At 34.2% G+C, this 22921-nt stretch overlaps 2 protein-coding genes across 2 annotated transcripts in view; one reads left to right on the top strand and one right to left on the bottom strand.

Annotated features, from left to right (window-relative positions):
- Positions 1 to 10614, bottom strand: part of LOC106709219 (protein kinase C, brain isozyme) — a 111696-nt gene extending 101082 nt beyond the window's left edge. The window contains exon 1 of the mRNA XM_045680779.1: positions 10283 to 10614. Coding sequence (XP_045536735.1) covers positions 10283 to 10467 — 185 coding nt within the window. The 5' untranslated portion in view covers positions 10468 to 10614. The remainder of the gene's footprint in view (positions 1 to 10282) is intronic.
- Positions 10615 to 11313: 699 nt separating this feature from the next.
- LOC106709176 (rac GTPase-activating protein 1-like) lies at positions 11314 to 21824 on the top strand. The gene is made up of 13 exons (XM_045680545.1): positions 11314 to 11567; positions 12150 to 12352; positions 12720 to 12873; positions 14235 to 14392; positions 14666 to 14767; positions 15010 to 15148; positions 15849 to 16014; positions 17049 to 17166; positions 17969 to 18121; positions 18936 to 19183; positions 19788 to 19917; positions 21056 to 21186; positions 21791 to 21824. Exons 1-13 carry the CDS (start codon positions 11441 to 11443, stop codon positions 21822 to 21824), a joined length of 1863 nt encoding a protein of 620 aa, XP_045536501.1. The 5' UTR covers positions 11314 to 11440.
- Positions 21825 to 22921: the final 1097 nt, after the last annotated feature.

The following is a 22921-nucleotide window of genomic DNA, read 5'->3' as shown; positions in this document are numbered from 1 at the left end:
ACGTTACTTTATAAAACATTAGACAAAATTAATACATATAAAATAATACAACCCTTACCTTCTTCTTTCCTTCATTTAAAATATTAGCAAGAAGTAAGATAAGTCTTTCAATCACAACTATTGCGCAAATAAATAATAAAAAATAAATAAATAAAATAAAATAGTTTATTTGAAAAGCTTACACTAAAATATATTCTTTATAATTCGCTTATCAGCCTCTTTTAGTGTACTAAAAAAAAAACTAAACTATAATGTACTTACAAATTGTGAACTTCTTCCTTCTCGAAGTCAGTTGAAAAGGAACAAAAAATAGTCCGAACAAATGAGGCACGATGCCTTATTCGATAGAGCGCTCGCTGCTACGTATATATTTTATACAAAGCTCTTTTGTACATGTTGCTAATCGCTTACTTGCTTCCTACTAATGGTCTGGTAGATAGCGATCTATTTCGTACTTTTTTCTTTCAACATTTCGTTCATTTAATTGAACTTGGGTTTGGTTAATGTGAACAGAACGTGATATAACATTTTAATGGTCTATTTAAGACTTCAATTTTAAAGGAAAAACTATTATTAAATATTTGTACTGAAGACAAAAATATATAAACGATTAGTGCTACCCGGCTTCATGTGTGCGTGCAGTATAAGAATTTAAACTTGTTAACTTTTATCAAGATTCAGATAAAAAAAAGATAGACAATAAGAAACATAATCTAAAAGTTTTTCTTGAATCATAACTTTAACGTACCAAAACCAGCGGTAGATGTTTTATAAACAAAATTATAACGAACTTAAAAATTACCAAACTTTAAAGACTTTTAAACATTGCGTGGAATGAAGTCGAAATTAGGGCTAATGTTCGAACAGTTGAATAAATAATAGAAAACTTCGAGCAAAAGTTTATCAAGTGAGTGTTCTATTTAACTTGACGAAGCTTTAAATATTAACTTAGTCAAGTCGAGGGCTGGGTGTTTAAGTTTTGCGAGTTCGCACGAATTTCATCAGGTTCACATTTCAACTTTCTCGTAAATTCAGTGGTTCGGTCAATAATATTTAAGCTACGACCAACTTTACTTGCCAAACTTCATCCAGAGTAAATTATGTAAACGAAACCACGAAATCTTGAACAAATTTCAAAGGAAACTTATGTTTTTGGTTGTTAATAGATTAGTAGTGTAGTCCTGGCTTCGCACCTTTAAATACTTTAAATTAAGAGCATTGTAAAGCAAGCCATTGATTTTTGTACATATTTAAAAAAAAAACTATTAACTATTGATATTTATTATTCTATTCTGATAATACAAAATAAAATAAAAAAATAGCCTATGTTATAAAAAATATTTATATGTACAATATTGTGACGTCATCAGTCACGAGTGTTCCAAGTCAACGTGAACAAACATTTGCCTTCAGTGCGTTATATGCAAAGAATATTTAAAAACACATGCCCTAGATAATGTGCATAGACGCTAGCGATAATATCAAACATATGATGTTATATAGGAGTGTTCACATAGAACTAGCGGCAAAGCTCGAGATTTACTCGCGACATTAAGTTAACTGCCTATGTGAACACGTGCCCGCGACTTAAACGTAAACAAGGCCTAACAAGCAGCCATATACGTTTTTATAAAAAAAAAATTAGTAATGTTGGCAACACATCAGATCATCAATCAATTACGAAATGTTGGCACCACATTATACAGTCGAATGTAATACGTCTTGCAATAAATTTCATCACTGATAGCTAATTACAGCTGCATTTTATTAACGTTAGTGAAGAAGACAACTTCCATTAAATAATTATTTGGCTGAAGAATTCCATCATCTTCTCTGCCGTTGCGTTTTTGCCAAACTGGCCGTGGTCACCATATATCAATGACCCTCGTTAATCGCTGCATTTTTGCACATCAGTGCAAGGTGATGACTGTCATCTTACAGTGAAGGAAAACATCGTGATGCAAGCTGCATATATCTTCGAAGAAATTGAAACAAGTGTGTAATATCAACCAATCCGCATTGTCCCAGCTTGGTTCACTAAGGCCTAGTCACTCTCTAACTATGGTAGGTTCGAACAATTAATTATGTGAGACCTTTATTAGTTGATTTTTATAATTTCTCTCTAAAAAGGTCTCTGTTACAAACCCAGTACGATTAAAAAAGTAAGCTCGTTAAAATATGATGGTTTCATTAATTTTACATGTACCTAACGAGTAAGATCCGACCAGGGCGGTTGAACACCGCACATCCGATGTTGTTTTTATATCACCCCAGTTGCGCAAGTCTGTTTTTCGGACAAGATTAATGATGTCCGACATAACAAATATAATTCAGCGAGTGGTTATTCAACGATCTATTATTGTTACAGAATTAACACGTTCGAAAGTTGAATGACCTTTAAAAAAATATCAACGAAAAATATGTTAAAGTTGTCGAGAACATTCTCACTGTATTTATAAAATATGAGCATTTATTTTTAAAGCATATTGTAAGAGTACCTATAAGTTTACGAGGTAAGTTAGTAGTACTAAAAAATTCCAAACACATTTTAACTAAAGAATTTAGTCATAGTTTTAAACACATCTGTAATCAACACGAAGTAAAAGTGTATCGTATTGTTCGGTAATTTGACAGTGCCACCGGAAGATAATCATAACCGGCAGCATTGCGCTGTTAAATAACACTTGACATGCGGTCGTGTCTAACTAGACTTGCTACCTAGTGGTAACAAGTCGTGTATAATGCCTAGTTTACATTAGGTCAGTACAGTAGGACAGTAGCGCTTTAAATCACCACTGTCATATAACTGGCATAAACACTAACTGGCGCCAGTGAACCTATACAGTCGATACTGTCCTACATTACTGGCAAAATGAAAACCAGGCATTATATTTAGATTAATGTTGTCCCAATAAACCTATATAATAAGGAAACCACAACTGTTCAGAGTACTATAAAACACGTATAACAAAAACAATCGATTCTATTAAAATACTCATTCACGAATAATCGAATCAAAGTATCGATTTAATTGATTCAACGATGTGTAAATTCATTCGTTATTCGACACAGAGATAAAAGATGAATGATAACTGCAATCGGCACTCAAGTTAATAACAAATGATTAATAGCTTTAAAAATATCACGACCAGTTGAATGAATCATTACGTCTCTTTCTACAAAAAAAGTTCTACAAAAACTGTACCAATAACCAATTTACTTTTAGTTAGCGTCAGCAACTTTCTGACGTTGTTTTATTGTTTGCAGAAGCGAAATAAAAAATAGTTCGGATACAAGGACAATAAACTAGTTAAATACATTCACTATCTAGTACTTTACATAAAATTGTATTAGTAGGAAACTTTTTCTCTTACAATGACTAAGTATCATTATTAAACATATAATAATGCAAACGATCATTATTACTGAGTATATTATAATTCAATGGGTTTACAGTATTATTAAATAGACGTAAAAAAAAACGTATTTAATTTAGTAATTTTCCGTTATTAAATTTCGTAATTATAAACAATATTTAGCGCAACTTCTTATAGCTTTATATTCTAACTGAATATTATATAATTAAGTTAAAATAGTCCTATAATTTATTATCCAAGACGCTGCGAAACCAAACAGGAAACCGCAACGATGACCTACGCACCTTCCGTCCTATTCCAAAATAAACATAATAAATTTTACGTCATACATTAATAATGCGATCTGAAACAATAGAATATATTTATACATTCATGTTTTATAATAGAAATAAAAAATTACGATTAGCTGTGCCATGACTCGACTAAACAAGTAACAGAGACAAGTGTTTGCAGACACCTACACGTATTACACGTTCTCTTTAATTGAACTTCCTAACTCTCTTCTCATTTCGACAGAGAAAACTAGAATAGATTTTTTTTATATTACAAGGTGGCAAACGAGCAAGCGGCCACATAAATTCGCCGAAATGGCGAAGCGACCGCTGCCCATAGACATTCCCAAATGCAGATGCGTTGCCTACCCCCATCGACGAAGGAGGAGACGCACAAAAAGAGAATATTTAACCTTCCTATGCATCTCCTCCATCATATCCACATCTTCTTCCCATCCTTTCGTTATAAGAAAAGGGTGGGAAGGGAAAGAGGACTAAAATGAGGCCTCCGGCACCACACTCATCGGACGAAATGCGGAATTACTTCCACTTCACGCCTGTCTTCTGTGTGGTCGTGGTATTTCACCGGGCGAGCCGACCAATTCGCAAAATTGCATCAAGAGACACTATTGTTGTTGTCTTCAGTTGTACACAATATTTCTCATGAGGTGACAAATTCCTATAAGTTATTAAATTCAATAATTTGTTCTTAAAAAGTAGAATAACTAGCATTTAAATGAAAACGTTGAGTTCAACATCTTTTTGTACAGGTGTTACGACAAAAGAAACGACTATTTTAATTTGTTTATTACTAGCCTTCGTGTATCAAACCGAAACAAAGCCGAGAGTGAGAACCGATCCTTACCCACGATACTTGTTAATCTTGTTATGACACATTAATGCGGTAAATGGATGTGATAATATGCGGGCTCGATTGTATTTTGTTTTATTATCATCTTATCACAAATGTATATGTAAATACACAGTCATACCGTGGGTTTTCACTGTTGAAACTGTCATACGAAAAATTACTATCGTCCCTCTCATTATCTTATTAAAAACTGAGTTATCTTTTTAGTATTTTTCGTACAGATTTTTGCAGTGAAAACTTACGGCTGATTACAGTTATATGCCATAGCAGTCCATTGCTATAAGTAGGCTTTCCCCTATTGATCGCTACAAAGTTCAATATAATGTCACCCTCGTTCATTTCACTAAAGGAAACTAATGTAAAGAAAAGGTACAAGATATCGAAGTAGTGTTAAATTATAATAATAACTTTTTGTAATTGTATATTTGTATACCTTACGTACAAACGAAGTGACGGTTCATTCCGTCCAATTATCGTAATCAACAATTATTTTCTGAGATCATAATCTCTGTATAAAACATAGTGTCATCCCTGTCATTAACTTTGTCAAAAATCTATATCTATATATATAAAAGAAAGTCGTGTTAGTTACACCATTTATAACTCAAGAACGGCTGAATCGATTTGACTGAAAATTGGTGTAGCTTAGAACCAGGAATAGGACATAGGATCATTTTTACCCCGTTTTTTTTTTAATTCCGCGCGGACGGAGTCGCAGGTAAAAGCTAGTATGTTTTAAATTGGGTTTTTAGTCTCAGAAACCCACGGTAAGTCGATATTATGACTAAGACATGATATGACAAACCAAGCAACTTTATCATAGTCATTCTTGGTATTTCCACACGACAAGTCTACGTTTCGATCCAATTTTGTTAATTGTAATCAACACAAGACAACTTTTATAACAACTTTAGGTTTTTACGTAATAACAAGAATTATAGACACATAATAAAAAAGAAAAAACACAAACGAAACGTTTTTTGTCAATTCTAAGACATTTCATTACATAAAAAACAATTGCAATTTCTGCAGTCGTGTCACATAATTTTTTTTATCTTATCTCCTTTGATAATGGGTGTGATAGGACAATGATTGCCTTAGTGATGCGGTCTTAACTATACTTACTACATAATAGTTTATAGAACATTTACGAAATTACTGTAATTAAAAAAAAATCTCCACTGAAAACACCCTATAACACTCAGGAAGAATACAAATCCGGGAAGACTCGAATGACACTCCACACATCAAATTTCAGTCGTTCAAGTTACAGGGTGTCATAATTTAACTTGCGTAAAACCGTGTAGCTTTATTTATTTGAATTCTAAACAACATATTTAATAGACGGCGGGAAAAATTAAACTAGACGTTATTAAATAAGGACAAATGACGCTCAAAAAGCAATGATACAATCTAGTTATAACCAGATTGGACTAGATCTTGCGCAGGATACGATGACGTAACTCTTAATACCTAGATGAGTGTTCTTGCATTAAAAAAAATAAAATCAAGTGTTAAGACTTTTATGATAATTTTAACGTTACTTAAACTTGTTTAAAGTCATAATTATTGTCACAAAATTCTTCGTCTCAGTTGTTATGTGGATATTTAATATAACTACAAATCCGGCTATATACAAAAAAATATATATATTTAAGACATTATGCAATATTTGAATAGGATTTTTTACATTACAATTGTTTGGTTCTTATTCTAATACCCTATTTGTATAAATTTTGTTGTGAACAAGCTTTGTGTCTTCCGACGGATCCTAAAAAGGTTTAACCCGTTAAATTGTTATTGGGGCCGATGACAGTAGAAAATATGACCCGAGCATTTTAGCTTACTACTGTATGGAAAACAAATTCTTCAAACTATAATAGTATAAAGAAAATTAAACGCTTAGTAAAATAATAATAATGCTAATTATACATTTAATAGATGTCGCCCGCGATTCCGTCAGCGCGGAATTGAAAAAAAACTTTAGAAGTACTCTCCTATGTGTTTTTCCAGACTATATTCTACATCTGTGCCAAATTTCACCAAGATCCGTTAAGTCGTTCCTGAGATACCTTTAAACAAACATCCATCCATTCATCTAAACATTCGCAATATTAGTAAGATTAGCTAGTACTTCGCTGTTAATTAAAACGCAAGGGAGGACAAAAAATCCCGCACAAGTTTACAAACGCACAACCATAATGACAAATATAATTCTCGAATCATATTTTAAAAGCGGTTGTCTTTTTTTCTTGTTTTGTTATAAACCAAAAATCCTCTCTTATTTCGGGCTATGACAGCTTAGTTTAAAAAAATACTAAAATATGTAAAAACTGCGGCAGTTTTTACATTGCAATAAATGTGCCTGCATCTGGCGTATTGTTGGTGACGTCATTCGCGGAAATAGGAAAATGAATATTCCAATTCATCAGACCACTTCAACTCGAAAAGTAATAAAAAATATTTCAATGCAAAATTATTATTTGACCGATAGGTTTTATTCATATTCGATTTTTTAACGCTCCGAATTCGTGGTCTTTTTAACCAGACGCGATCTTTAACAAACCAAAACTTAAGTCTTAAAGTCTTTAAACTTGTATATCATACTAATTTTATAAATGAGAATGTTTAGATGGATGGATGGATGTTTGTTTGAAGGTATCTCCGGAACGGCTGAACGGATCTTAATGAAATTTGGCACAGATGTAGACCATAATCTGGGAGAACACATAGGTTACTTACTACGTATTTTTTTAATTCCGCGCGGACGGAGTCGCGAGCGATAACTATAGGTAATTAAGGCTACCACGGCCGCAACGTAACAAGAGAAATTGGTGGCACTATTGTGCTTATCTTCCATACTTGTCATGACAGTGACCTAATCAAAGCATGCGTAAAACTCTTAAATACTTAAGTTTTACACTAGCGCGACAAACCGCGCGGCTCCTATTTGTTCAAAAGTCGTGTACGTGACTTTCGCGACTAGTATCGCATGGCAAGTCGCCTAGTGGAAAAGGGGTCTAAGCGACTTTGGAGTTTAAATACAATATTTGCTATGATCTCAGATGAAGAATTATATAGATATGGCACGCGCGTTCACCCGTAAGGGACAGATAGAGAGTACTATAGACTATACATATATATAAGTAAAAGGATTGGGGTTACCAGTTGTCTGTTTTGTCCCGAAAATGAATAATTACGATATAATTTAATATAGACCAATTTATATATTCCCAATTAAATTGTAATTAATAAACGTAATAAATATAAAAAACAATGCGTAATTTTTGTTTATGTGACTAAGATTACGTAAACAGATTTTTTTAGTAATACTTAGTCAGGTCATAAATTCTGTCACATGTTTAATATAAAATAATTGAAACAAGTTTATTCATTATGTGACCATTTATATACCAAAATGAACTTAACAAAACATAGATTCTTATGACACTAAAGTTTATTCAAAATGACATCCGTGATTTTGAATACAGGCCTTCAATCTGCTCGGCCAGTCGTCTATCACAGGACGAACGAGGTCCATGTCAATATCGGCGGCTGCCTTAATCAAGGATGTCTTGAGTGACTCCAAAAAAAGAATTTCCCGATATTTTTTTCCCGCGTACCGCTTCAACAAAGCGCGGCATCTCTTCAGTCTTAGGTCCATTAGACGAGCATTCAAACGATGTCCTATTTTTCTTCGATATGCACGAAGTCTTCATAAAAAGCTACAAAAAACATACCAATATTATAGTCATATAATTTTAAATTACTCTGTATATCATTACAGTGAACACTACATGTAAAACTACTTAATATTAAACTATTTTGATTGTAATTTCTAAGAAACAAAATTTACATGGGACAAATTAAAAAGCATACTCTTTAAAATCAACGGGATAAGAAAGTATCAAATATTTAAAAACACAGCATATACCAGAATTAAAATCTCCTTTTGAAATCTGTTGAAAATAGTATAAAAAATGTGAATTGTTTCATTTATATACATTATACATACTATAATTTATTTCCCCTAAATTCAGGGTAATTTTTAAAACAAGGTGGTGGTATTATTTTTACGGGTAATAACCAACCAATTTGAAAAGAAGTTTAATATGGCCGCTTGTTTCCCAGATCTACAGTATATTATTTGACACAAATGACATCTGCGTTTGGGCGCATAATGTTCGAAAAATACTATTTTATTTTAGCTGATTTTACCCGTATTTTAACATATTAGTTATTACAAAGACTGTAAAGAACAACTAGTTTGTATTTTCTTCCTTATTTTGTATGAATACATGTGAATAAGTGCGTAGTTTCAGTACTTACGATTGAAAGGTTATGTTTTTCTCTTTTCGCTGACTACGGCTTTTACAACCAATAATACAGCAGTATACCATGTTTTATACACTTGATCTCACTAAAACTGTAATATCAAAATATTTTTGCACAATTACAGCCACTAAGTACTCACAATTTTCGAAAAATAGCACGAATGTCAAACTTTGTTAGGGACAACCTAGGTTGTTTGTAGGGGACAACCTTTGTTCCAAACAAACCCCAAAGCCTGGTACGCAGAAAGGGACAGAAGATAGTTATCCCTGTCTTTGTCACGTCACAGGAATTGGGTATAACTGTATCTCTCTCACTCACGGTATTATTATTACCGTGTCATAGACTTGGCTATGATACACTATGAGCTTTGAATAACTGGACCAAAATAATAGACCATAAAAAGAAATCATTAGTTTCCGATGTTATATAGCGCCATCTATTAAAAAAAAAGTTATTTAAAATTTTATTCTTCAGTTTGCATAAGTTTGGTGCAACAATATACATTTTATTTAATAAAATGTTATACAATTTGTTATATACATGCTAACAATGTGTTTCCACTGCAGATATTTGTACAATAACATAATAATTATTTTACAAGATGTATAAAAGAAACAGAATATATATTTTGTAAAAGCAATGAAAAGTTATGGTAATCCTATCATTGATTTAAGTTTTCAAACCTATATTAGAATAACATTGTAGCAGTTTTTGAATAGCACATATGGAAAATTATATGGCTTTAAAATATTTAGAGAATAGAATGAAAGGGCCAAAAACAAATATCACAAATTGAAGCAATGTGAAATTTACAGAACCTAACCGAGGTCCAATCACGGTAAGCCTCAGGCGATAATGGTGACGATGAATTAATTGATATCAAAATTAAATTAAAATTGAATTAGTGTTTAATAATACATACCTTAGAATGAATACGGATTAATATTGTTAAATATTTATTACTGATAAATATTATTTTAATGCACAAAAATAATACTTTGAGTATTACAAGTATAAAAGGCATTTTAACAATGTTTTTTTTATATTCATTTATAATACTTGTATAAGTTATTTGATTTTAAATTAAGGCAAACTATCTATAATGTGCCTTAATTTAAAATATATGCCTAAATTTAAATATATAATATGCCTTAATTTAAAGTTTGTAAAACACTTCTAAGTGTTTTACAAACTTTAATTGCTTTAAATTAAATGTATATTTTTAATATTGAATTAATTTAGTAATAGGCCGAAAAAGCTTTGTGGGCCAAATATATCAAATAATACAGTGATTCAGCAGTGTTATCATGCGGCTTGCGCGGAAACAGCACTCATTTACATCGTAAACAAATAACCTATTTTTAATTTCCCCATAAACCATTGTACGAACTCGTAAGACTCGAGCAAAACTACAATTACATACTTACCATATAAAATCCTTGCAGTGCGAGCAGAACGTCGGCTGCTTGAAGAACCTCGGCATAAATTTATGATCTTTTACGAGGTAAACATTCTTCTTTTTCAGGGCACCTTTGCGGCCCCGCAATCGAAGACCCTCCCCCGCCTTATAATCACCAGCACTATCCTCACAATTATTTTCGTCGTCCGCCATGGCGACCGCGACGCAAATTTAAGCGCCAAAGAATCGAAAGCAATTAATGTTTTAACAATACGTTAGACTTCGCGATCCGCACGGCAGCCACCGTCTTCAACGAAACGTCATTGCGCTTTGACAGATCCCAACTGATGAATCTGCCCGTCCCGGCCCGACCTCGAGCGGCCCGATTCCTAAAAGAGGGTTGCCAGATGGATCTCGGATTTATTCAAATCTACCTTTAATTCTTCCATTGCCACAATTTATTTTTAAAAATGTTAAATGCAACAATTTTTTAAGATAAAAAAAAACCTAAACTAATGATTTCTCGGCAAATTAATCACAACAAAACATGACAATATTTTTTTTCTAAGCCTAAACATTAAGGTTTATAAAGCCTTGTTCGTTGACCGCACGTGGGAGAAGGGCAAGGAGGTAATATGATTATCTGAAGAAAATCCCCTTTTGACCAATAGTTGTTTAATTTAAATTTTCGTAATTTCCATAAAAAGCATAGGAAACCACCAAATTAGGTTAAATTCCCTAAATTCTGGCATTAATGTCCGAGGCTAAACTAAATGTCAAAGTTTTGTCAACGGTTTCGCGATTATCGTTCTAAAATTGTATTTATTATCATTTATTTCTTGTCAAAATTAAAACACATTAATTAGAATTATTTATAAGTAGGTTACAGACCTAACAACATAAGTACAACTTAAATTGCCTCAGTTAAAAATTCTTACTTTTAAATTAATTTAATAAACACCTAGTTTGTGTACCAAATGGAATAGACATTTAGTAACGTAGTCTATGGTTGTGTTTAACGAACGAAACGGAATCGACAACACGAAATCGACAGGGCGACAGCCGTTATTTGATTTTGTCATAGTTTCTGTTTGAAACTTTTAATTCGTAATTCTTATGTTATTAATACGGTTTATGTATATTACTTGTAAAGTGATTAGTAATTCTGTTATTTAGTGGAAATTAAATGCAAGATAATATCAAAATGAGTTCAGATAACTCGGATTCCGGGAGTATTGCGCTTTCTTTAGTTGCCCAATTTGATGATATAAATCGCTTGAATAATGTACTTAATGATGGAGCTGCAGAAGAATGTAAGTACTAATAATGTTTGCATTTTGTAAAATAACATTCAATTAATAAATTACTCATGGATTGTCTGCTTATTATAGAAAGACGCTTAGTAATATTTCAACTACCTTCATTGTACAAATAAGGTCATACATATCCCGTTCGTATACTATTTTAAAATAATTTAAGTAATATTGAATAATCCAGTATTCTTGAACCATCCAGCTTATTTCGAACTTACCCTAACGAACTTTAATAATGAATAATCTCTACCAAATAATGTATACATCTAATGTGCTATGTTCACTCAAATTAAAACATTCTAATTGGAAATCCGCATGAATAATGTTCCTACGTTTGTAACATCTAGTCCATTTGTGTTCCAAAATAAATAGATGAGAAGCATTACCTTGAAAAGATATCTACAATGTAGCTGTTGCCCAAACCTGTTTCAGCGGAGTTAAAAAAATAACTTAAATAGTAGCCTATTTGCTATTCCAGGCTATAATATATCCCTACTCCACATTCAACCCTGCATTTTTGAATTACATGATAAAAAAATAACCATCTATCCAAACTTAAAGAATCAATATCTTTTTTTTTAGCGTTCCTGTCCTTCTTAAGTCAAATGCAATGGGTAATGAATCAATGGGCTACTGCAGAAGCAGAGGCAGTACGACTGCAGAAGGAGTTGGATGAAGCTCATCGCACTCTTACTAAATCTGAAGCCAAATTTGCACATGTACGAAAAATGTTAGACGGGGAGAAAAGGGAAAAGAATATTTATCTGAAGAAATACAACGAACAGGTAGGTTTATTACATTATAACGAATTTTCAGAGCATAGGCAACAAAAGTTAAGTACTACAAAACCTAGTTGTAATAAAAGAGTAAACTAGACTAGTCTGTTTAAGTAAGTCCGGTATCAGTCCTGAGTAATTTTTTGTACAATTTTAATTTTTAATATGGTTTTTCAACCACCATTTCCTGTCCTTATGCCATTCAATGTGCGTTTTATGATAGGTTTTCTTCTTTCATTTTGATCTATCTTTCATTTTGATCTATCTTTCATTAATTTAGTTGTCACTTCTCAATCCTTCATGCACTGCATCCAACAGGCATTAGTCAGAAACAAGTGTGTAAATAGAATCGTAAGACATGTATTATTTATTTCAGAGCAAACTTTTAGATATGGCAAGAGATTTACTCTTCAATGATAATCGTGCAAAGCTAAATGACGAGACACTACAGAAGCTGGCCTTTCTGAATGGTACTGCACAACAAGATCACAATGCTAAGCTGACAGGAGTGCCGGAACTCAACTCCACTGGTGAGCTCTTAGGTGGTATTATTTATGTTACTAAGAGTGACCGCATGGTATTGGCAGGTAACGCTTTGATTGAGTTTTGGTGAGCATGGTTTTAGGATTTATATAGAAACGGCTAAAACACTCACGTCTATATATCCGGTGTCGTCACCGACTAGTTTCGAGTCCTTCGGGGGCCCTTTATCAGGGTGAGCGACGGGCTACGTCCGCGAAATAATACCAGTCCCACTCACCCTGATAAAGGGCCCCCTAAGGGCTCGAAACTAGTCGGTGACGACACCGGATACATAGACGTGAGTGTTTTAGCCGTTTCTATATAAGTTAGTGATAATGTCTCACGAAAGTTTGAATAATTTAATGGTTTTAGGACTTTGGTTTGTGCTTGCATATGTTAAGTGCCCAATAAAGCATTAATTTTTTATTTGTTTGTCAAATTGCTTGATACATGTTTGTCACATATTTGAAGAATTTGAATAGCGTAAGTGAATAAATTTGATCCTTCAGTGGGTGTCAAAACAAATTTATAAAATTTAAAACATTTTAGAACAAAGTTATCATTTATGTCCGTTCTGTTTCGGAAACAGTCTGTATTATTTCCTCTGATAATAATTTGTACAAGTGGATGTTAACTAGTTATTTAAAAAGATGCGAATAGTAGCTATGTCTTTGAACAAACAAAAATATATATGAAGATAGAATTACAATGATGGAGTCAACAAATGTTTTGTATGGTTAGGATAAGAAATTGTTCGATATATTTTTATAATTTTATATATAAAATTCTCGTGTCACAATGTTCGTTCCCGTACTCCTCCGAAACGGTTTGACCGATTCTCATGAAATTTTGTGAGCATATTCAGTAGATCTGAGAATCGGCCAACATCTATTTTTCATACCCCTATTAAGATTTTTTAACTGTTCGCGGACGGAGTCGCGAGCTACAACTTGAATTCGCCGAAATAGCGAAGGGACCGCTTCCCATAGACATCCATAATTTCAGAAGCGTTGCCAACCTCTAATTGACGGAGGAGAGGAAGCACAGAATATTTCCCTTTCCTATGAATACCTCCTCTGTCAAATCCACTTTCCCGTTTCCATCCTTTCCTTATACAATAATGGTGGGAAGAGGAACAGGTCTATTTCCTATAGCCATCATACTACTATTATAAATGCGAATGTTTAGATGAATGGATGTTTGTTTGAAGGTATCTCCAGAACGACTAAACTGATCTCAATGAAAATTTGCACAGATGTAGTCTGGAAGAACACATAGGCTACTTATTACTTTTTTATAATTCCGCGCAGACGGAGTCGGGTGACAGCTAGTTTATATATAGTTTAGCTAACAATCTACATATGTATAGGTACACTACTCTCGGAGATGTCGTACTCGCGGTCTGAGGACGACCTGGACCTGTCGCTGGCGTCAACGCGGCGCTCGTGGGTGCAGCGCGGCCAGTGGGCGGCGAGGGACCAGCTGCCCAACAAGAAGAGACGCTCCTCCTCATCCTCGGTTGCCAAGGTAACACATAAATACATAGTTGTATTATTATCTAATATAATTATATCGTCTAAAAGTAGTTTTTATACTTGCCAAACTCAACTAAAAACTTGATCTATTTAAAAAGAAATTAGCAATACAGGTTGTGGATGCTTCCCCTAGCCTTAGTAGATAGGGAGAACTAATAGGTGAAAATGTATTCCTTTTTATCACCTTAATTATCAAATCTTTCCGTACATTTATATTGTGGCTTTATGTATATTGTCTAATTAAAATGTCCATATTAATTCCTAGACAGTAGAACTGCAGAGTGGCAAGGTGCTGGCCACCGCTACCACCACCCTGACGCTGGAGCGCGCACCCACCTGCCAGGACCTCAAGCCACCGCAGAACTTCGTAAGTTAATCATACATCTTAAAGAGTTAATCAGTTTTCTTTTGAGATAAGGTTAATATGGAAAACACGATTCCAGGTGTGTAAAAATTTGCAATAATTAATTTTTTTTGTTTTAATTTATTATAAAATTGAATACACAAAAATTTTCAGTCACAAGTTTTCTGGGTTAGACATGATTTTAATGTATTTTAAGTGACACGAGGTTGGTAACCGCTTTATAAGTGACATATGTTTGTGGTCAGCAACCGATATCAGAGAGCAGCGACGAAGGTCCTCCGCCGCGCAAGTCACCGGCGCGTATGTCCTCCGCGCGTCACCACCCCATTGAGGTGCACTGCACGCCACCACCACCACCTGCACCCTCTGCACCACCCAAGTCTGGTGAGACACTTCATACAACCCATCATCATCAGCTCATGTCCCCACTATATGGCTCAGAGTCTATCTTTACTTAGGGGTGACTAGGTCATAGTCAACCACGCTGATCCAGTGCAGGTATAGGTTACACCATGGTGTTTTCCTTCACAGTATAATTGAAAAATACATTGGTACATGTCGGGATTCGAACCTAAGATCTGTAAATTGCAACTCGAGTGCTTAGCTCATGAGCCATTCACGCTCAACTCTACATCCTATACAGACTCAAATCCCCCAAAAAAGTTATAATCCCCTAAAAACACTTAATTTTTAATTGTCAGTCAAGAAATTTCAAATTACTGGCTGATGTGTCAAACTAGATTTTAATCAACGACTTGTTACCTAGTTATAATAAGTTGTGGTTTGAATCTTGTTATATTGTTTATTAATACATTATATTTTTTGTCTTTAAAAGCTTTAGATTTGTGTATAAGGATTTTTAGTATATCTACTACTAGCTTTTACCCGCGACTCCGTCCGCGCGGAATAAAAAATAGAAAACGGGGTAAAAATTATCCTATGTCCGTTTCCTGGTTCTAAGCTACCTGCCCACCAATTTTCAGTCAAATAGATTCAGCCGTTCTTGAGTTATAAATAGTGTAACTAACACGACTTTCTTTTATATATATAGATTTGTCTATTTAGAATGTATACATGTGTGCAGAGAGCGAGAGTACATCAGACAGTCCAGTGCGTGCGCAGACGCAGAGTGCGCGAGCGCCACAGCGCACACCCTCGCTGGTGTCCTCACCTCGCGCACGTCTCCGGCAACACAACTTCGTCGCCAAGAACTTCTACAAGCGTGAGACGTGCGGACCTTGCGGCAAGACGTCAGTATACTCTACACCAAGGACCCCTAAACTATTTTGGACAAATGACCCCCGTTACCACAGACCCAAAATGGCCAAATTATCTACTTTTAAGATCAATTATTATTATTATTCATTCTGACTTAGGTCAATAGAAAAAGACACCAAAACACAAGCACCCCTTGGGGTCCATATCGACCCCTTTGAGAATCTCTGCTCTACACTGATACATTACGACACTGTGGAGTATGCAGAGATGATGTTTTTGACTCGTTTTACTATTTTGTTGATAGATGGCGTTGTCAATATTTAAAAAAATAACATTTATATTGATATGATCAAGTTGGTGATTGAAGTGAGATGAAAAACGAATTCATTAACCGTTGGTTTCTGAGGCCAAAATTTCATTTTAAAAACATATTTTTGGAACGAAGTTCCTTATCGCGCGTTGTGAAAGGGGGCTAGACGGAAAAAATTCTTACGAAAAGTTGTCACGACACTTTTTGCTATAGTAAGTATGTTAACGACGAATGAGCGCTACTTCACCATGGCAACGACGTGACAATATATAACGAAAATTCATAGAAATAAAATGTACTTCTTGTGAAGACTTAAGTTTTTTATTCATAGAATAAACATTGGTTCTGTTATGAGCCTCGGGTATGAAGTCTTTTTAAAAAAAACTATATTTAATTTTTGGACAACCGTCCGGATAGATAGGATGCTGGGATGAGACTAACTGGGCCGGGTAGCGATGAGAAGTATATAAAGGTTATAGGAATGCTGGATGGGCAGGAAGATAGCTAGGGTGTGCATTATAGAGTGCAATCAAGGGATGTAACAGTTCCTTCACTAATTAATAGAAAGGAACTTCGTTCCATCCGGGTGTCCCAACACACCTCTCACGATTTTTATCTCTATTTTGTCAATGATGACATAATATGACGATATATTTTATACTGAGGTTTTTTCTCAGTAAACCCACGGTAAGAAAGGCGTTTTGAACTAGTTTTGATTCATATTACTTAGTTAAAATGTAGCATGTATTGTTACAGTATAAAGTTCGCGAAGGTGGGAGTGAAGTGCGAGTGGTGTCGTGCGCAGGCGCACCCCGAGTGCCGCGCGCTGCTGCCGCTGCCCTGTGTACCTCCTGGACGAGCTCCACATCATCAGGTATAAAGTAGAGGGGATGAGCATTCAAAATATATTATCTCCTATGATACTGTTAATACATCTATGACCGGTCGAGCTTTTTTCCACAAAAATATATTTTTATCTCAGTTTTGTTGAAATATATGACAATAAATCCTGATATTTCTCTATTCGATGCAGTTAAAGTATTGAATCTTTTATAAAAAACTAGCTTTTACCCGCGACTCCGTCCGCGCGGAATAAAAAATAGAAAACGGGGTAAAAATTATCCTATGTCCGTTTCCTGGTTCTAAGCTATCTGCCCACCAATTTTCAGTCAAATCGATTCAGCCGTTCTTGAGTTATAAATAGTGTAACTAACACGACTTTCTTTTATATATATAGATGTAAGAAACATCATTGTCTTTAGCTCTAATTTGGCTATAATATAATCAACATTCTCATGAAGGTATTATATTTATATATATATAGTGGAATTGCTGAAATACTGTATTATTTTATTCTCATCATCATCAACCTGTCCTTATCCCAATGGAGGGTCAGCACAGTATGTACTTCTCCATACATCTCTATCAGCTGTCATATCTGAATTTACTTACTATATTATTCTGTTTTTATTATTAGTTGTATTATTTTCATTTTTATTTATTTTCACTGTTTATGTACAGTCTACTGATTTGGTTTACTTAACTTAATTTCTACCTAAAGTTTGACAGATCGTTGCTTAGTAATAAGACTTTTTGTGAAAATCCTGATGTATTTTCTCCATAATAGTGTACAATAAAGTATATTTGTATTTGTTAATGATGATAATATGTATCAGGAGGGAGGCAGTATATCTGAGTACGCGCCGAGCAGTGCCCCGATGGTGCCGGCGCTGGTGGTGCACTGCATCAGTGAGGTGGAGAGGAGAGGTCTCACAGAGCGCGGCATCTACCGTGTCTGTGCACTCGACAAGGATGTCAAACGACTCAAGGCAAATATCACTTATATACTAGCTGTCGCTCACGATTTTGTCCGTACGAAATTTAAAAAAAAACTTAGTTTTCTTGCAGAATATGTTCTGTTTTCATGTCAAATTTCATCAAGATTGGTTGAGCTATCCTGGAAAGGATTTCTAACAAACCATTCTATCCATACATCCATCCAAACATTCACATTTATACAGATTTACTGTTTTTTTTTTAATTATTTCGCTGATGAAGTCGCAGGTAACTGTTAATGCATCTTTATAGCTCTCGATTTTATTATATAAACATAAAATAAACATTACTAAAGCAACTGATCTTATACACCATTTCATTATTTTTGACGGCTCAAGGTCACTACATCACCAAGTTCCGAGCGGCTGTAATATTTGAATAGTGTTATACAATAGTATAAAACAGTGATTGTCAAACTTATTTCTTTCACCGCCCCCTTTGAAAATCAATTATATTCCAGAATACCCTAATTTATATTCAGCTCTAAAACTTAATAACCACAGTTTCATTACTTTAATTAATTTCAATGGTCCCCATTTTTTGGGCCCCTTATCGCCCCCTCCTAGTTTTCAAACGCCTCCAAGGGGGTGTTCAGTTCAGTTCAGTTTGTTGATTATGGCTCTCCCTCAGCGGATTGGGCCAATGTCGAGTGTTTATAGTTTTATTCTTGTATTAAAGAGACTGGCAACACTCTACTTAGGGATAAGTCTCGTGAGTATACAAGTGGTACAAACTCTAGAATTATCTACAAGGGGGTGTTATCGCCCACTTTGGGAAACACTGGTATAATGTGAATGTTATATGTAGGAACGTTTCCTGCGCGGTTGCGGCTCCCCGCAGCTGTCAGGAGAAGATATTCACACAGTGTGCGGCTGCGTGAAGGAGTTCCTGCGGTCTTTGCGAGAGCCGCTGGTGACGTCCGCGCTCTGGACTGACTTCGTGAGTGCGGCTCGTCTGCCGGAGCCTGATGCTTCAGCAGCTGCTGTACACGCGCTGTCGCAGCTTCCGCAACCCAACAGAGATACACTCGCCTTCCTCATGCTGCATCTGCAGAAGTCAGTATTGGTTAAATCTTAAGGTTTTTTATATGGTGGTTTTGATCAATTTATTTTGGATTATTTTTTGAAATAATTGAATTTCTATGGTTTCTATGAATAAGGAAAAAAAAATGATAACTTTTCAGGAGACGCTTTCAAAGTTTCAATTATATAGGAAAATATGCCGCATAATTCCATTTACTTTAGCAAAAAAAAAAAAACACATTTGCATACGTAAAATGTGTATTGGATTTTAGTGTTTATTGTTAACTAAACTAAGAGGTAGCTTTTAACATGAAAAAAAATAAAAATCATCTATTTGTTAATTTGGTCCTTATACATAGGATAAAAAGTAATGAGATTGAATGTGGATGGCTATAAAGGTAGAGGACCAAAGAAAGTATGGATGGATTGTGTGAAAGAGGATGTGTAAGAAGGGGGTACATTCAGATATGACGGCTGATAGAGATGTATGGAGAAATACATACTGTGCCGACCCTCCATAGGTATAAGGACAGGTTGATGATAGGACCCATAGATATAATCTAATTTATTTGTAACTATACTAAAAGATATATGTCCATTTTTTTGTGTTTTAAAATAGTATTGTTTGTATTTTCAGGGTGTCAGAGAGTCCAGAGTGTGAGATGGGTATAGACAACTTGGCGAAGATGTTTGCACCAGGTGTTGTTGGCTATGGCCTGGCCAGTGGTGCAGCAGAGATGTACAGCGCTACTGCACACATGTTCAGCGTCAGTATATCTCATACCTTATACAAATATTACTACAATATAGATAAAAAAAACTTGAGAGGTGTGTTGGGACACTCGGATGGAACGAAGTTCCTTTCAATTAATTAGTGAAGGAATTGTAATAATTTTTTTTTTTAAGTCGCGACACCACACTTCAATGCGAAATAGAAATGAAAATATCTGGCTTGCTTTCTATAAGAGAGAGAGAGAGAGACAGACAGAGAAACATGCGACGCCCTTACTATAGCAAAAAGTGTCGTGACAACTTTTCGTAAGAATATTTTCCGTCTAGCCCCCTTTCACAACGCGCGATAAGGAACTTCGTTCCAAAAAAAGTTTTAACAGTAGACGTCAAACATCAGTTACAAGAATTGTCCTCGCTCAGTGAAATACAACAACCTTACAGAAGATAGGCTTCAAGTGGAAGTAATTCTAAGTACAATCTGATGAGTGTGGTGCTGGAGGACTTTTAGTCCTCTTTCCCTTCACAATCTTTTCTTATTAGGAAAGGATGAGATGGGAAATGGATTTGGTGGAAAAGGGGACGCATAGGTAGGGGAAATCTCTTTCTGTGCGTCCCCTTCTCCATTGATTAAAGGTAGGCAACGCATTATTTGCGGCATATGTATGTCATCATATGTCAATGGGCAACGGTCGCCTCGCTATTTCGGCGAATTTAGATGACCGTTTGCTCGTTTGCCACCTTTTTAGCCGACCACAAAAAGAAGGAAGTAATCATGTAAAAAAAAAAGGAAAAACATACAAGGCACAATTTTGGTGTCAAACGAGAGTCAGCTCAGCGAAGCAGGGATAGACTAAACTGTCCTTGTAGTGGACTGAATATAACTCACATCTGTAACCTACAGAAGTAGACAGAGACTATACACTTCCATTTATACAAATTTTACCACATATATTTGTATTTAAATATTAATTCAAAATAATGTTATAATGCACGGAACAAATAACATAAAATTTGTTTTCTTTTAACTTTTTTCTATCAAAAAATCATACTATAATTTCATCCGAATCTTCAAAGATTGAAGAATGATGAAAGAGTTTTTTTTTGCAAAAATATACGAATGTGAATAATATATAGTGTAAATAATGGATTCATCTTAATAAACTAAATTTCCAGGTGATGCAGCTGTTGTTGAAACTGCCGGGTGACTACTGGGCGCAGTGGGCGTGTCCCGGCTCACCTGCAGCTGCGCACGCGCACGCACACAACAAGCCCAGGGGATTCTTCTTCTCCCCTGCTGACACAGGGTAAATATATATAACTTTAAACTTCATGGTTTTTACTTAAATACTGTTCGTAAGAAATAGGATTCTTACCACGATTAGGTTGTTTTGTAGAAATGGTCACAGAATCAAAAATAAAGTAGACAGATACGGCTATCTTTAACATTTTTCAACATCAGTCAAACCGTGAACATGGTGAATGCAACTGTATCAATATATCTGGATCTCAAACAGTCTAATTGTGATGAGAATACTGTTTCTTACGAACAGTATACAAGGTAAATATCTCTATACCTTGTCTAATAATAGAATTACATTGTTTACTAGCTGTCGCCCGCGACTCCGTCCGCGCGCAGTTAAAAAAAAAACTAAATGGGGGGGGCGTTATGAAAAATAGATGTTGGCCGATTCTCAGACCTACTGAATATGCTCACAAAATTTCATGAGAATCGGTCAAACCGTTTCGGAGGAGTACGGGAACGAACATTGTGACACGAGAATTTTATATATTAGATATTATTTCTGTTTTTTTTTTTATAATTAGAACAATTTGAAAAATAAGACAGTTTAATATGTGTATATCTTTTTTAGTATAAATTTTTAACAAAAAAAATCATTAATGTTTCAGAGTTTCGAGAAAGAAGAGAAATTACTTTCAGTGACACGACTTAAGAAATTTTTTACTTTAAACTTTATTACCATTAGAATAAGTTTGATTTTTGTTTGGAAGCAGTCAGTTTTGTTTACCAATTCATTTCATTTCATATATTATTTAGCAACTCAAAGAAAATATTCTATTTTGAGTTATATTTAAGTTAATAATTTTCCTTTAATTATTATTTCAATTATATCGTTATTATAAACTTAATTGAAATTAAATAATTTGATTAAAGAAATAAGGATTTTGTATCTAATAAAGGTTCTAATTTAAAAATAATTATGTTTATATATAGTTCTAATGAAAAAAGGCCAATTTTTAAATTAACATCTTTTCAGAAGTTCTCAAAGTTTGAACCATACAGGAAAATAGTCGCATATAACCTTTTACTTCAGTAAAAAATACACATTTACACTTGTAAATTTGTATGTGTGTTTAATACATGTTGTTAACTAAACTAAGAGGTAGTTTTTAACATAAAAAAAAAATTTAAAATCATCAATTTATTATTTTGGTTCATATATTTAAGACCCAATATATTGTGATTAAAACATTATTACTAACAAACCACAATAACATGATTCGTTAGTTTTTTACGTCAATTTAACGATTTTACAGAAAATTTACAAACGTGTATTCCTAATTTTGTACTTAATTGTTTAAATGTATGTATCAAAACATATATTTCCTCTTCTCTTTAAAGATATAGAGATGTTTTGTACAAGTAAGTATTTCGACAGTGAAAACTCACTGTTAGATATTAAATGTATGGGTACAAATATTTTTTTTAAGTGTTGGTAGAATTTATAATAGTATTTTTGTAATATTAAAATAGAATAATTTCACTTTAATAAGTTAATAATAACACATGTATTATCTAATATGCAAAGCTGGGCATTAACTCGTTAATCCGTTAATTAACGAAGTTAACACTTTGCTTAACGGATTAACTTTAAAGTTAACTTCAAAAAGTGTTAACGCTTTTGTTAACTTCCGTTAATTTAGTTCGTTAATCGTTAAATTAAAATCTTAGAGACGTGCTGTCATTTTGTTTAAATTATGCGCCACGCCACGCTCGTAAGATCAGCTATGTTGGGCGAC

This window comes from Papilio machaon, chromosome 13, assembly GCF_912999745.1.
Source record: "Papilio machaon chromosome 13, ilPapMach1.1, whole genome shotgun sequence".
NCBI lineage: Eukaryota > Metazoa > Arthropoda > Insecta > Lepidoptera > Papilionidae > Papilio > Papilio machaon.
This window is presented reverse-complemented; position numbering and strand designations above follow the sequence as displayed.